Source organism: Urocampus carinirostris, chromosome 14, assembly GCF_059441175.1.
Source record: "Urocampus carinirostris isolate Australia breed hairy pipefish chromosome 14, RoL_Ucar_1.0, whole genome shotgun sequence".
Classification (NCBI taxonomy): domain Eukaryota; kingdom Metazoa; phylum Chordata; class Actinopteri; order Syngnathiformes; family Syngnathidae; genus Urocampus; species Urocampus carinirostris.
The window spans coordinates 11,906,462-11,921,295 of NC_142362.1; the positions used below are offsets into that span (position 1 = coordinate 11,906,462).

General features: G+C 38.1%; 1 protein-coding gene across 1 annotated transcript in view; it reads left to right on the forward strand.

Moving 5' to 3' along the window:
* Positions 1–14,834, forward strand: part of erbb4b (erb-b2 receptor tyrosine kinase 4b) — a 434,153-nt gene that overhangs the window by 336,840 nt on the left and 82,479 nt on the right. The window contains exons 14-16 of the mRNA XM_088353033.1: positions 1,112–1,205; positions 8,031–8,185; positions 12,798–12,842. Of these exons, the coding sequence (XP_088209159.1) occupies positions 1,112–1,205; positions 8,031–8,185; positions 12,798–12,842 (294 nt within the window). The remainder of the gene's footprint in view (positions 1–1,111; positions 1,206–8,030; positions 8,186–12,797; positions 12,843–14,834) is intronic.

Genomic DNA, 14,834 nt, shown 5'->3' on the forward strand with positions numbered 1-14,834 from the left:
AAAGGTTGTACGGCCTACAAACGTCATTTGTTTTTACAACACTTCTTTCACAAGATTTCCATTTCTTTTTTTTTCCAGCATCTTTTGTCGCATAATACTAATTTTTTGGGGGGCTTATTTAGTCGGTTGCACGATACACAACTGTATTTAATCACATTTTTTTAGTGGAAGTACAATGTTGGCAACAAGATTGACTTGGTATAATTGGAAATTATTTGAATGCAACACAATCTTTTTCTTCTTTTTCCCTGTTTTTTCCTTTTTTTTAATTCCTTTAAAAAATCTAATTGTGTTTATTTTTTCCTAGCTGTTATTTTTTGTTTTTGTTCCCTGTTTACTTTTTTCGTTTGTTTCTTTCTTTTCATTTTTTTCTGGCTTATTTCTGATTTTTCCCTTCTTTTTTCTCTTCATTTTGTTTCTTTTTTTTCTCAGCTTTTCACTACTTTTTCATTTTGGTATTTTTTTCTTTTTTGTTCTATTCCCCCTTCGTTTAAGTCATTTTGTGCATAATTTTACATAATATTTGGTCATATAGGGATGAAAGAAGCAAAAACAACCTGAAGAGCCGTTTAGGACCCGAAAGAGTCGGTTCCTTTTAGTGAGCCGAGCCGAAGAAGCCGGTTCTCGAAGAACTGCGCTGGATAGATTTTCTTGTGCGCTGAGAATGTGCGGGCAGTACGCGATTGCGCACACGCGCAGTTTAGAGGGAACATTGCCTTTGGGTAGAAGTGATTTTTCATTCTATTAGCTTTTGACTTTGTTTAAAAAAGTCAGTACTTAGACAATTGTAATATGCATTTCCATTTTTAGACGGTCATTGTTGTTAAAAAAAAACTGTACAGTGTTTAAAACACAATTTAAAAAAATAAATGTATTTTTTATATAGGCTGTGGACCGCAAAATAAATGGCCCAAGGATGTTGTTTGTATACCTCTGATTTTCATACTTAGGTAGAATTTTGGTATTTTTCCACAATTAGTCATAGTCAAAGCATCACCTGACTCTTAGAAAGCAGTAACAATGTAAAAAGTAAAAGAAAAAACATACAAATAATTATTTTTTAACACGGACATCATCATATCACCTTTTCCCTGTGCAACCTCTCACACAGGGAGATCCGAGAGTTTGCCAACGAGTCCGTTTGTGTGGAGTGCGATTCCCAGTGCGAGAGGGCCACCGGCAACTCTCTCACCTGCCATGGTCCGGTAAGTACGCTACTAAAGAAAGTACTCTGATTTTTCATGCCACAATGTCAACATACGGCCCGCAGGCCGGGTCCGGCCCGTTGGATGATTTCATCTGGCCTGCCATAGATGTCTGAGTATGTAAAAAAAAATGTTATCCAAAGTTGTGATTTTCTTTAAAATAAATGCACAGTGAATACTCTCTCTGGCCACTAGAGGGTCGTATTGAGTTTTTATAGTGTGGTAAGTTGATTCAGGTGTAAAACTCCATTCACCTAAATGTTAGAATGAACTACTTAACATATTCGATGTCACACTTGAAAATCATTTTTCCCATTCTGAATAAATGCATACATCCAATTATTTGACATTATAAAGCGGTAGATGTAATGGTGCACTCCATTTTACGTGCGGAACACGGTCTGTATACAGATTTTATAAAAAGAACAAAAAAAACATGTGCTTGTTTAAAACCGGCAGTGGCAAACTTTTACCACAACGGAGATCGAAAGTCTCACTTAAAAAAGAAACAAACTAATCATAGACTAAACATTAAGTCTTGACTTAAGACTTTTTGTGTTGTTTAAATTTGAAAAAGCAGTAAACTTTTGTTAAAAGCGGTAAACTTATAATAAAAGCCGTAGCCCTTGTCATTTGTGCTCATAATATTTAAGGTAGGTTAGGCTGAATTATAAAACAAACTACTGGGAAAAAAGGCTAAACATTTGGTGCTAACATTCATTTACTGATGCAAACTGCCTGAAAACAGAGTCTTGATCCGACCCCAGAGCATAACCAAGGTTGACCTACCTGGTGTATGCTGATTTTGTTATTCAATACTAGTAGAAAAAGGGTGAAAATGGAAATAAAGAGCATCCATCCGTCCATCCATTATTTGCACCGCTTATTCCCAGTAGGGGCGCGGGGAAATAAAGAGCATTTTTCTAATATCCATCCATCCATCATCTGCACCGCTTATCATCAGTAGGGTCACGGGGGTGCTATAGCCCATCCCAGCCATCTTCGGGCAGTGGGCAGGGGACACCCTGAACTGGTTGCCAGCCAGTCGCAGGGCACACAGGGAAAGACAATTTGCTCGCTCATTCACACCCAGGGACAATTTGGACCGGCTGGATTTGAACCCATGACCTCAGAACTGTGCCACACACGCGCCAACTACTGCGCCGTCGTGCTGCCCCATTTCTCCAATATACATTTCTATATTTAAAACGTGTTTATACAAAATGTACTCTTTTCCTAGTCAATAAACTGTATGCACAGTAGATAGTATGAATACATAGTTTCTATATAGCCATTAGTTTCTTGGTGAGAGTAATATGACAAAAACTGTTTTTTTTATCTGGCTGTGCCGCACACCACCCACGCTCAAGCGAAGACCTTTGAAAGAATCGTGCTGTTTGATGGACAGGTGTAAGTGTAGAGCGGCCAGGGGGCAAGGGTGCCAGACTGCGGCTTGGCCAACATTATTTGAGCCATTTTGTGATCATAAAGTTTGCAGATGTACGTTTTTGTGAGTTTGATTGTTGAGTATTATTATGTTGTCTCTTCTCAAGTTTTCTTAATTTTCCTCATGCTGACGTTTTGAGTTTTTCCTTGTCCTCATGTAGGCTTTAGATCAGGGGATGATGTGATTATAGTCTGTAATAGTCTGTAGTCCGTGCGGCCATTTAAGACTTCTTGTGATTGATGGCTCCATAAACAAACATGACCGGACTTCACTTGATGTGTGTAACTCCATACGTTTTAGTTGTTTTATTTTTTTCTCTTTCTTACAGGCCGTAACTGTCTGGAACAAATAAGTGTTCTGATCTAAGTGTAAAATATGCAAACATTTAATAACATTTTTATATAATTTCATGTTTTCAATTTGATCATGATTTCGGCATCTTAGTGCGAATTAAATAAACAAACTAAGGTCACTTCAGCACTTTTGTCAGACTTCACAACCTATTGGCAAACAAGTCTATGGTAATTCTTTACATACTTTGTTTTGTGCTCATTTACAAGTACAGAAAAGAAAAATAGACCTATTCATTTGCAAAATTGTCTTTTTTGGTGAATGCAGAACATTTTCCTGTTCTAAGTTTTTATCTTATTTTCCTTGGTAAAAACATAACGAGAAATGTTAAATGGAACTAACATTTCATTCACAGAACAAGCTATTGGTAATTTTTGTTTGTTTGCTTTTTTAATTTAAAAAAAGACAGTTATACAAGATTTCTTATTCCACTGGCAGACAAATATTGCACGCATATGGTATTATTTTACTTACTGTACTGCATGTTTAGCAACTTTTATATTACATATTCCATACATGAAAAAAAAACATAAACAAAAAAGGGGATTAACCATTATAAATCCAGCAATGTTTTATTTTATCCATATTTAAACTTCATGAATTTTAATTTTAATGAAATTCATGGTTCACGAACCCTTAACTACTAAAGCCGATGGTGCACAAATACCTGTGTTGTGTCTTGGGCAGGTACAGACTGGTGGGTAGGGGTCTGCTCCCCCACATAAAACAGATACTAGTTTTAATATTTAACATTAGCCGGTGAAGACTCCTTAACTTACTCAAACACAGAACCTTCATCATCTGGTCACCGTTGTTTTTTGATGTAAAGCGTCATCCCGCTCTTCAGAGATGAGCCGGACCCCAGCATTGACAGGCAACTGAATGTGACAATACTTCATTTAATTATTTTCCATCAATTCAATATTTCAAATATTTTTACTTGTTTTATTTACCAGCATCCCCAATTTTAATTTTAATTACGTAGTTTTTATTCCGACTATCTATGTGGCATGACTTGATCTGGTCCCATATGCTGGCAGAGAAAACAGTTAGCACCCTACTCTGTCTCCACACATCTACGCAATTCCTCCACCCCCAAAACCCCCTCCCTCACATATTCCATCTTTCAGTGAATGATGGGAATGTCTCGCATTAACCTGTTGCACCCTCTTGTAGCGACCGCATGTGCGGCCCAGGCGACCGAACGGATTACGACAATCGTGTTATGCTCGAAAAGCCCGTAGCAATTGCATTATGGTTTACACAAAGTGATTTGATTGGCCTAATGCCCCTTGTAGCAAGGCGGGGAGGGATATAACCACGCCAGAGAGAGCGCAGCAGGCTGAGTGTTGGAAGCAATATGAGACAATCAATAATGTTTGTTTTATTTGCTTCTAGTGCAATTTAGACTGTTTCCCAATCACAGAATATTATACTAAAGAGAAGGGATGGTCTTTGCCTAGAACGCAATCTTCTGGTGGATTGCGATGAAGTGTAGTCAGTGTATTTGTTGGAAAACACAGAATGTGAGCATGAATGTCAACACAGCTGATGCTGCAGTAACAAATTGGAGAACTTCAAATTTTCAAGGGGATAATTTATATATACCGTATTTTCCGCACTCTAAGGCGCAGCTAAAAGCCTTTTTTTTTTCAAAAGCTGACCATGCACCTTATAATACAGTGTGCCTTATATATGGATCAACATCAAGTCGCAAAGTCTTGCAACTAAGGCAAGCAGCCGCCGACTACATTTTCCCCCGAAGGCGAAGTAGTCCGCGGTGTATGCTAGGATTTATATACCGGCGTTTCATTTCCTAACTAATGTGTCAATCATCATTTGAATCAGTCACTATTGGCTAAAGTTATTCGGAGGTAAAGGGGGCGGATCCTTTTTATCATTTACAGGCTCGCATAGGCTAAAGGGGCGAAACAAAGCCTGCAATTGGCCAAAAAAGATGAATGTGAATCACACGTTGGGTTGCACTACAGCATAGAGAAAACATTTTTTACTATTCTGTATTTGTAAATATTTTACTCTCCTGGATTTACTACACTCACGGTTGTAAGAAAACCATGGTTAGGTATCATTATTGAACGTGATGGCTGCAAGAGAACTTAGGTGAGCTATGCGGCTTTATATTTTCCCGGTATCTTGTTTTAGAACGATCTTGATGTTTCTGTGATGAGTCTATTTTTAAACTTAATTCAATTCAAAGTGTTTATTGTCATATGCACAGTAAATAACCCCGTTTCCCTGCACAACAAAGTCTTACTTTGCTGTCCACACAGTTGCCAGCAAAAAAATAAAACGGAAACTAAGAAATGTGATTGGTGACATCGTACAGACACTGTTTCCATACATGTCTGAGACACGTATTTGCTTCTTTGCAAGCTTTCGGAATGTTAAGGGGGTAATACGTTTGACTGAACTATCTGACTGTTTTGTCGATGTTCCCATTGTAGCGCCCTATAATCCGGTGCGCCTTACGTATGGAAAATATAGGACCAAAAACTATTTTTTGGGGGTGCGCCCTATAACCCGGTGCACCTTACAGTTCGGAAAATACGGTACATAAATTATTATTATATTCAATGCCGGAGGTGGCTAGAGTTTAAGAACGTATTCACATTTTTGACTCTGGGAGATTGATAAAGAGGAGGGGACTCCCAGCTCAGCCCAACTTGATGTGTTGCAACATATCGTTGGAGTCATTAGGTGGCCAAACCCCCTAATGCCGAGCGCCAAGTAGAAAGGGAATAGGTACCCGATGTTGTAAGTCTTAGGTATGACCCGGCTGAGGCTTGAACCAGCAACCTCCCTGTCTCGGGGTGGGCTCCCTACCGCCAAGGCCACCTTTAACGCTTAACAGTAACATTCCAAAATAAATCAATAAATAAGATATTTATGACTGTCGCGTGTGCTTATTTAGGGGGGTGATTGCTCTAGTCCGCGTATCAGCTCCACTAGTTTCTAATCTGCAAATAAAAAAAGGAAGTATGAAAGTATGAAACACTTTAAATTGAACAGCACTCACACTGTAAGATGTTTATTATGTTGTTTTTTTTTTCATGTTAGTTACCTCCATCAAAATGTCAGCTAAAAACCGCCCTCCAATTTCAAGACATAATATTTGATGTTTTGTTCAGTAAATGGTTCATCACCAGCTGGATCATTTAAGCATGAGAACAACACAATGTAACAATATTAATGCGTTATCTGGCCACTCCTTGCTCTAAGTGCATCCATCATTTGGCAATTAGATGCATTTCAAGCCCGCTGATTTTCTGAAAGAACACTTCTCTTCTTCTTTACCGCCTCCAACGAATATATTAGCTGCATAAATCTTTCTTGAGGTGGATAGTTATGGTCATAGTGAGTGCTTTGAGCCAGGGTTATTATGAGCTTCCTCTTCTCGCCTTGCTTTATGCGTCTCATTTGCCCACTACACGCACTTCTTCATTCATCTTTTGAATATGCTTATAGGATTCGATGATCCTGTTGCACGTTTTTTGTTTTTGTTTTATTTTTTGTGTGGTGGGTGTCTTCCACTTCCAGTATTGCTAATGTATGTATTCATACGTTAAGTATTCCTTTTTAATGTTGCTGTGAGTTGAAAGAAACATCTCCTGGATGCAACTACGACGAAACATAATCCTGGGTTCATTAAGTGTTTCGGACCTTGCAACATCACACAACAACACTCTTGCTCTTATTACTTTGTTGTGAGATTTTTTTCTTCACTTTTTGCAGTATGGAGCTGCAAGCATTATGTTAAAATTACAATTAATTAATTGTAATGAAATATTTATTTGTAATATACAGCAAACATGATCAGAATGGAATGTATGAGAGTATTTTGAGAGGTGATTCAATTTTAAATATTGTTAGTCTAATGTTTTTTTTTCTTTTTTTAAAGGTAGTATAAAATGGAAAAAAGCAGTAGTAACATGATTTAACAATATATATATATATATATATATATATATATATATATATATATATATATATATATATATATATATATATATATATATATTTGTATTAATTGCTTTTATATTCTAATATTTTTTTTTGTTTTGCTATATTATTTAGCAGGAACTTTGCAGTGGATAGTTGCAAGCATTGAGATAATATCTAATGAATAAGAGAGCAATTTGAAAATGTTAAAAAAAAAACGTAAACTTAAAATATGCATACATTTCTGCAAGCACATTGTATTAGGGAAGAGTAAGTTGCCCCAACCGAACCTTATGCAAGTGCGTCTGCAAGCATTGAAGACCATATGCTGATTAATATCTGATTCCTATTTAAAGATTATCAAACAAAAACAATTAAAATGAGTACAATGACCTGACAACAGTACAAGGTTTTATTTTCAATAAAATAGATTTTCTCTAATATTTTTTTAAATATTTTTTTCCCCCATTTCTTAACAATAATGTTTATAGTAATAGTCTGGTAGACACTCAAAATAAGGATTTAAGACATAAATAAATGTATGTTTTACAAGGAGAACATGAGAAGACTGTATGTGAGACCTGCAAGATGCAAAAATTCCAATTTGTTCTAAAGGTTTTTCGCTGAACCCTTTCTTTTTTTTATAAATCTATCAGGTTACCAAAGTCAGATCCGTCCTCAGGGGTTTGGAAATCAGACAACAGTAACATTATGAGGCCGATATTGACTATGATCTAAACAGCACAGTCAAAATAAGGAACAACAGTGAGCGATAATAGTCTAAATGAAGAAAAAAAAAACCCTGGCATACTATGCAATCTGTTTTATCGTTGACCAATATTTTTGAAAGAAACAAGCGGAATAAACTCATTAAAAATACTGACATAAAAAAAATATAGTTGAAATAAGCAAAATTATGTGCAATATTATGTCAACTGTACCCGAAAATTATATTTGAAAGATTCTTAATTTTCTTAGTCCACTGTCTTTTCTTTCATTTTTTTCTTATTGTGAGTTTGCCAAATGTTCGAAGCTAAGTAAACAATCTTTTGTTTTCATCTCCACAGGGCCCAGAGCATTGTGTGAAATGTATCCATTTTAAAGACGGCCCTAACTGCGTGGAAAAGTGCCCAGACGGCCTACAAGGCGCAAACAGTTTCATCTTTAAGTATGCCGAAAGCAACAATGAGTGTCACCCCTGCCATGCTAACTGCACACAAGGGTAAGTTATAAAAAAGTCTTGAAAAAGACAAAAGGATATAACAAAATGTGTATCAATTTATTTTCATTGTCTGTGTTCCCTGAACAAAAACTTACATTATAACATACAGTGACGAGTGGTTCCTATCTGGCGAGGCGCAGTCAGATAAATTCATCATTTGATTGGCAGAGCAAGAAAGCAATACATAAACTGTAGGATAGACTACAACGTTTTATTTTCCTACCTTTACTTATAAGTGAATTTTATGTGCTGCTCCTATTGAATAAATACATCAATAGATCCTCAATTACAAAAAAAAAGAGTCCTTGCAATGAGAAAAATATTACTGTGTGAGTTAACATGTTGTTAGACTTCCATGCCTCACTTTGCATCTGGAGATTCTCAGTACAGTAATACATTAAGATGGCCGCCTTTTGAATGTAAACATCAACATTTAGCTAATACTCAATTACAAAAAGTCCATGCAACTAGAGTCATGTTTATTCAAGTCAAGTCATGTTTAGTTGTTTAGCCCTTAATCAGTCTCAAAGGGCTGCACACTATTGCAAATGACAGACTGTTATTATACCATTTGATCTAAAACCTACATGAGGGCAAGGAAAAACTCAAAAACCTTAGCATGAGGAAAATGAAGAAACCTTGATAAGGGACCGCACAGGAGGTAATCCCCCTTCCAGGACGACCAGGCTGCAATGGATGTTGCATTAACAAACAAAGAAATTAGAAAAAAAATTTAAAAAAATAAAAATAAAGTATAATATAAAATTAAAAACTACAGAATAGAATATGCGGCGCAGTGGTTAGCGCGTGTGCGGCACAGTTCTAAGGTCTTGGGAACCTCCTGTGTTGGTTCAAATCCAGCTACTGGACTTCCTGTGCGGAGTTTGTATGTTTTCCCTGTGCTTGCGTGGGTTTCCTCCGGGCACTCCGGTTTCCTCCCACATTCCAAAAACATGCATTTCAGGTGAATTGGCCGGTCCAAATTGTCCCTAAGTGTGAATGAGCGAGCGAGTTATCTGTCCCTGTGTGCCCTGCGATTGGCTGGCAACCAGTTCAGGGTGTCCCCTGCCCACTGCCCGATGATTGCTGGGATGGGCGGCAGCACCCCCGCGACCCTACTGAGGATAAGCGGTGCAGCTAATGAGATCATGAGAATAGAATATGTAGCATTAACAAAAAATACTCAGACATTGTCAACATGATTTAATGATTTAAAAAGTTCAACTGAGGTAATTACATTGGTTGGGGCTGAAGTGTCGGCCAAATCAGATACTGGTCTCATTATCACCTTCTGCCATGAGGCAAGAGAATTGCGTGCCTCACTTTGCATCTGGAGACACTCATCACAGTAGTAAGTTGCATAGTAATTCTGCTATTTAGAAAAAAGAACATCCACGATTGCTAAGTTAAATGTTAAATAACTTTAACACCGGAAAATGTCCCCCGACTCCACGTCACTTATAACAATTTTCAAGACCTTCGCAATAAATAAACACACGTAAATGAAAGCAGCCATATCCTTTTCCATTCCTCTCCATCACTCACTAGCCAGTCACCTCTCCATGCAATATTCAACGCAGGCTCGGTGAAACAAAATTTGGTCTTTTACTCCGCGGGGAGCGCGTGTCATTCCGCTGTGTTATTCCTCCTTCCCTGAGTGACAGCCCCCGGCTTACCGGAGCATAACAATGTAGTCGTGAATGGAAAAACACCGGGCTGACACTTTGTCACAGGTACAGCTTCATAAGCATCTCTCTCTCAAGAAGACAAGCCGGGGGAATTAGACGGATCAGACGGAACCGGAATGACGAAGAATGAATTGTGCTGCTGTCCTTTTGGTTTGAGCTCTTTTATGAAATTGAGATTTTTTTTACAGATCCCTGTGTCAGTGTTGAATTTTTTGGTAATTTTACCATGGATTTACTAGAAAATTCAACATTCAACCAGGGGTTTGTGTGAGGGCCACATAACTTATCCCTTATTTAATGAGGGGCCGGGCTCCCTTTGTAATAGAAAAACATGTGACAATGGCTGAATTAGCTTATTGTAAAAATGTATTTTTTCCAAAAAGCCACAAGCAAATTACCCTGCTGGTGTATTCACAGAACAAATGTGTCAGGAAACGGACCGGGAAGCAGGAAGTGGGAACTCATATGCGTAGACGATCTGTCACTTTAATTGAGAAATAAAAGTTGTCCAACACACAAACGGACCAAGGACAAAACAAAACAGGTTCAAAGGTAATCAAAATTACAAACTAGGCATGACACGGATCAAACAGGCAAGAACAGGTCTTTAACATCGTAAAGCAATGGTCTGGCAACGGGCAGTCCCAAAAGGAGTGTTTAAGTACTCCACAAGCAATCAGTTCAATGCGTCTCAGCCGGTGTCAAGGGGCGGGGCTAGCTGGATGCCATGACAACCGTGCAGGACATGACAAAATGTCCAAAAATAATAGTAACACTATCAATAAAATATTTACTAAACCAGCAAAACATTTCTAGACTATTTACAAAATGAGAGTCTGAAAAAAATATACATAAATATCCCTGTGATTGGCTGGCAACCAGTTCAGGGTGTCCCCTGTCCCCTGCCCACTGCCCGATGATTGCTGGGATGGGCTCCAGCACCCCTGCGACCCTACTGAGGATAAGCGGTGCAGCTGATGAGATGAGATGAGATGAGATGAGATGAGATGAGATCTCTGAAATTTAAAAATAATAATAAAAATACTCTGTGGGCTCTTCACAGAAATACATGTCTTGGAACTTGAACTTTTGTTGTGCTGTGCACAGTCTTAGTAGGTCCAGGATCATCTTATTTGGCAGAGCAGTGGACCACCAGTGGTATAAACGACTTGAAAAAAAACAGTAGATTTGATCTATCATCACACTCTTAGTATTCAGGGTACCAGAGACAAATGTGAATTATATTATGTGTTCACATACCACATAGACATTAAATTATATTCCTCTGTTCTTGAGCATTGTAAGTGACAAACGTTTTCTCATTGTAACGTGTGAAATGCACAACAGAATTATTATTTGTCTGGTTCCGTGACTCAAATAATTACAGTGGCTTGCGAAACTATTTGGCCCCTTGAACTTTGTGACATTTTGCCACATTTTAGACTTCAAACATAAACATATGAAACTGTAATTTCTTGAGAAGCATCAACAATAAGTGGGACACAATAATGAAGTGGAACACACTTTATTGGATATTTTAAACTTTTTCAACGAATAAAAAACGAAAAAGTTAATACTTTGTAGCGCCACCTTTTGCTGCGATTACAGCTGGTGTGTGTCCCAGGTGGCTTGTGGCAAACTTCAAATGACACTTTTTATGGATATCTTTAAGAAATGGCTTCCTTTTTGCCACTCTTTCATAAAGGCCAGATTTGTGCACAGGGTTGGGTAGGGTTACTTTAACTTGATTATCTTCAATTACTTTTGGATTACTCCAATACCAAATATGCTAATAAAAGACAAAATAAACTAAATATGAATAAAATGATGACTCACAACACATAGTAAGCTTTCTCTTCTGGCTTTGATCTCTTTGATCTCCGGCAAAACTGACATAAAATGCGACAGAAACAAAATGAAAATAAATACAAACAGCTTGCCGACATCATTTTTGCCGTTCTATGTATTCCGTTACTCCCTAAGCCTGCACAAAATTTAGTAATTGTATTCATATTTAGTTTCTTTTGTCTTTTATTACCAGCTCAGTAGCCTAGATGGTAATGTGCCCGCTTTGAGACTGGGAGGTCGCTGGTTCGCGCCTCGGCCGAGTCATACCTTATTGGTAAAAAAAAATGGCGGCGCCCTCTGTTGGCTGCGGCTGCATCGGCTCGCTACAACGGGTCAGGTGTATCGACATTTCGTTCTGTGTACATTGTTACAAAGAATGACAATACAAAGGAAATTATTATTATTATTATTAGCATATTTGGTATTGGAGTAATCCAAAAGTAATTGAAAGTAATCAAGTTAAAGTGACCCTACGAAACCCTGGCAGTATACGACTGATTGTTGTCCTATAGACATACCTATTAGACCTCTGCAGTTTATTATACATTTACTTATAACATTCATTGCAAAAATGTGCGTCAAAATGCTCCATGGTTTTGTTTAGAGGGCCGGACAAAATGTTGAGGTGGGCCCCAGTCCACTGCACATTAAAGGATCTTTCAGTTAATTGGAGTATTGTCATATTCATGATGGCTGTGTTGCCCTTGGGGGAGGATAGTTGCTTAAGCAGCCCAACATGTGCCTAAAGGGAGTGATGATATTCTGCTATCAAGGATATCATATTTTGGAGTTTGCTTGATGTGATTGTTTATCCTTGTTGGCATCCATGAATGTGCTTGTTTACACCCCTTATTTACTATTTTGCCCATTGAAGTGATAGATACCCCTGAGTCTCTGTCTGAATTGTTTGTAACAAAGAAGAGGGGTGTTGAATCACTTAGATGAGATTCAGGAGTTGAAATTGATATCTCACTTCTTACAGATTTCTTTTTTAATCGAAGAAGTCAAGTGATGGACCAAACTGGCATATACTAAATATATTTGTTAATAACCAATCTGTTTTTAACTTTATCTAGGTGCACGGGACCAAGGCTTCAAGACTGTATCGGCTGGATGGACAGGTACAATTGTGTCTTTAATTTGCATTTTTTAATGTGTACCTGAAATTCATAACTGTGTACACAAAACACAATCAAATCCTTTGGCAGACGTTTATTCTGGATATATTTCATCCACGTAGAATGCCAGAAGCAATGAATGCCCCTTGGCGTGCATGCAGTTTAAGTATATATGCAATGTCATAAAGACCCCCGGGTGGCCCGCGGCGTTCTTCAGAGACAGTGTGAACAATGGGTCAGAATTCTCTCTTGTGTTGTTACAATACTGCGGCTTTCAAATAAATTGTCTTATTTAAGTTGTTTTCCGTGGTTGGGAAGTTTTGGGAGTGGCTGTGGTCAAAGCGGATTTTTTTGTTTCTTCATTGCTGGTTTAACACTATAATGTTATTCTTGTTGTGTAGGAACGTATACAAAAAAATACCATTACTTATTTTGTAAAAAAAAAAGGTTTTGGTACTTTTTACTTAGTTTGGTGTTCAAACACCAATCCTGAACAGATTTTGGTCTAATAACAAGGTATCATTGTATTGTTATTAGTATTTTTATGAATAATGATAATAATAATAACAATAACAATATTGATGATGCTAATAATCCATCTATCCATCCATTATCTGCACCGCTTATCCTCAGTAAGGTCGCGGGGATGCTGGAGCGCATCCCAGCTATCTTCGGGCAGTGGACAGGGGACACCCTGAACTGGTTGCCAGCCAGTCGCAGGGCACACAGAGACAGACAACTCACTCGCTCATTCACACCTAGGGACAATTCGGACCGGCCAATTAACCTGACATGCATGTTTTTGGAATGTGGGAGGAAACCGGAGTGCTCACAGGAAACCCATGCAAGCAAGGGGAGAACATGCAAACTCCACACAGGATGGTTCTATCTCATGACCACAGAACTGTGCAGCACATGCGCTAACCACTGCGCTGCAGTGCTGCCTGATGCTAATAATGATATTGATAAAACCTAGTCATGATACTATTAATGATGATACAAACAATCATCATCATCATCATCATCACGATAAAAGCAAATAGAACTAAAATTTAAAGAAATAAAACAAGTGAAAAGAAAAGTCCCATATTTGGAATGTTTCATAGTGACTATGATAATATTTTACCTTTAAATTGCATTTGGTTATGGGACAATTATCAGTCCTGTCTTTTAAAGTTTTTTTTTTGGTATGGTCCAACAAATCATCCATTAAAAAAAAGAAAGATTGACGGTTGACTTTCAGGGACCAATCTCCATGTTTATGCCAATAGTGTTATACTGTACTTTAATGGCCATTGTCACGAATACCGATTTTCGGCATGCCTCATATCAGAAACCAAACCACTGCCAATTACTTCCCAATTGTGTCAAGAACCAGAACCGGATCAGGACCCAAACGCGTGACGTTTCTCACACGAGCCTTTTAGTTTACGGGAAATGGGGAGTCATGCACGTTAGGCAGCAGTTTTTCGTGAAATGCTAGGAAGCCAGAAGGCGACGAGATCGATACCTATTGCACTAGTAAATATTAGATGGATGGGGTCGATACCGGACAGGACGGGACAGACAGGAATGATAATGAAACAGGATATGGAAATAAAATAGGACAAACTAGACGGGAACAAAAACTGGAGAGAATAGTAAACAGGACAAAAATAGACCGTAACGAAACTGGAAACCGATATTAAACAGGACAAAAATAAACGAGAACAATACAGGACAGGAAATGCCAACAGGAAACAGGACAGAGTCAAAACCCATATCTTGCGGGGCAGAGGTTCGTTGACGGACTGATAAATGAAGAGTGACAGTACTGAGTATAAATAAATGGAAAGCCAATCTGTCAATTACTCGCAGCTGGCGCTACACGGGCGGGGCCAATTGGGCGCCTGGCAACCGTGAGAAATTGTTTACCCTATTGAACTATTTCATGAACTGAACAGTTAATGAAAAAGCTTATTAATGGTGCCAATTTATTTTCGAACAAGATGGCTC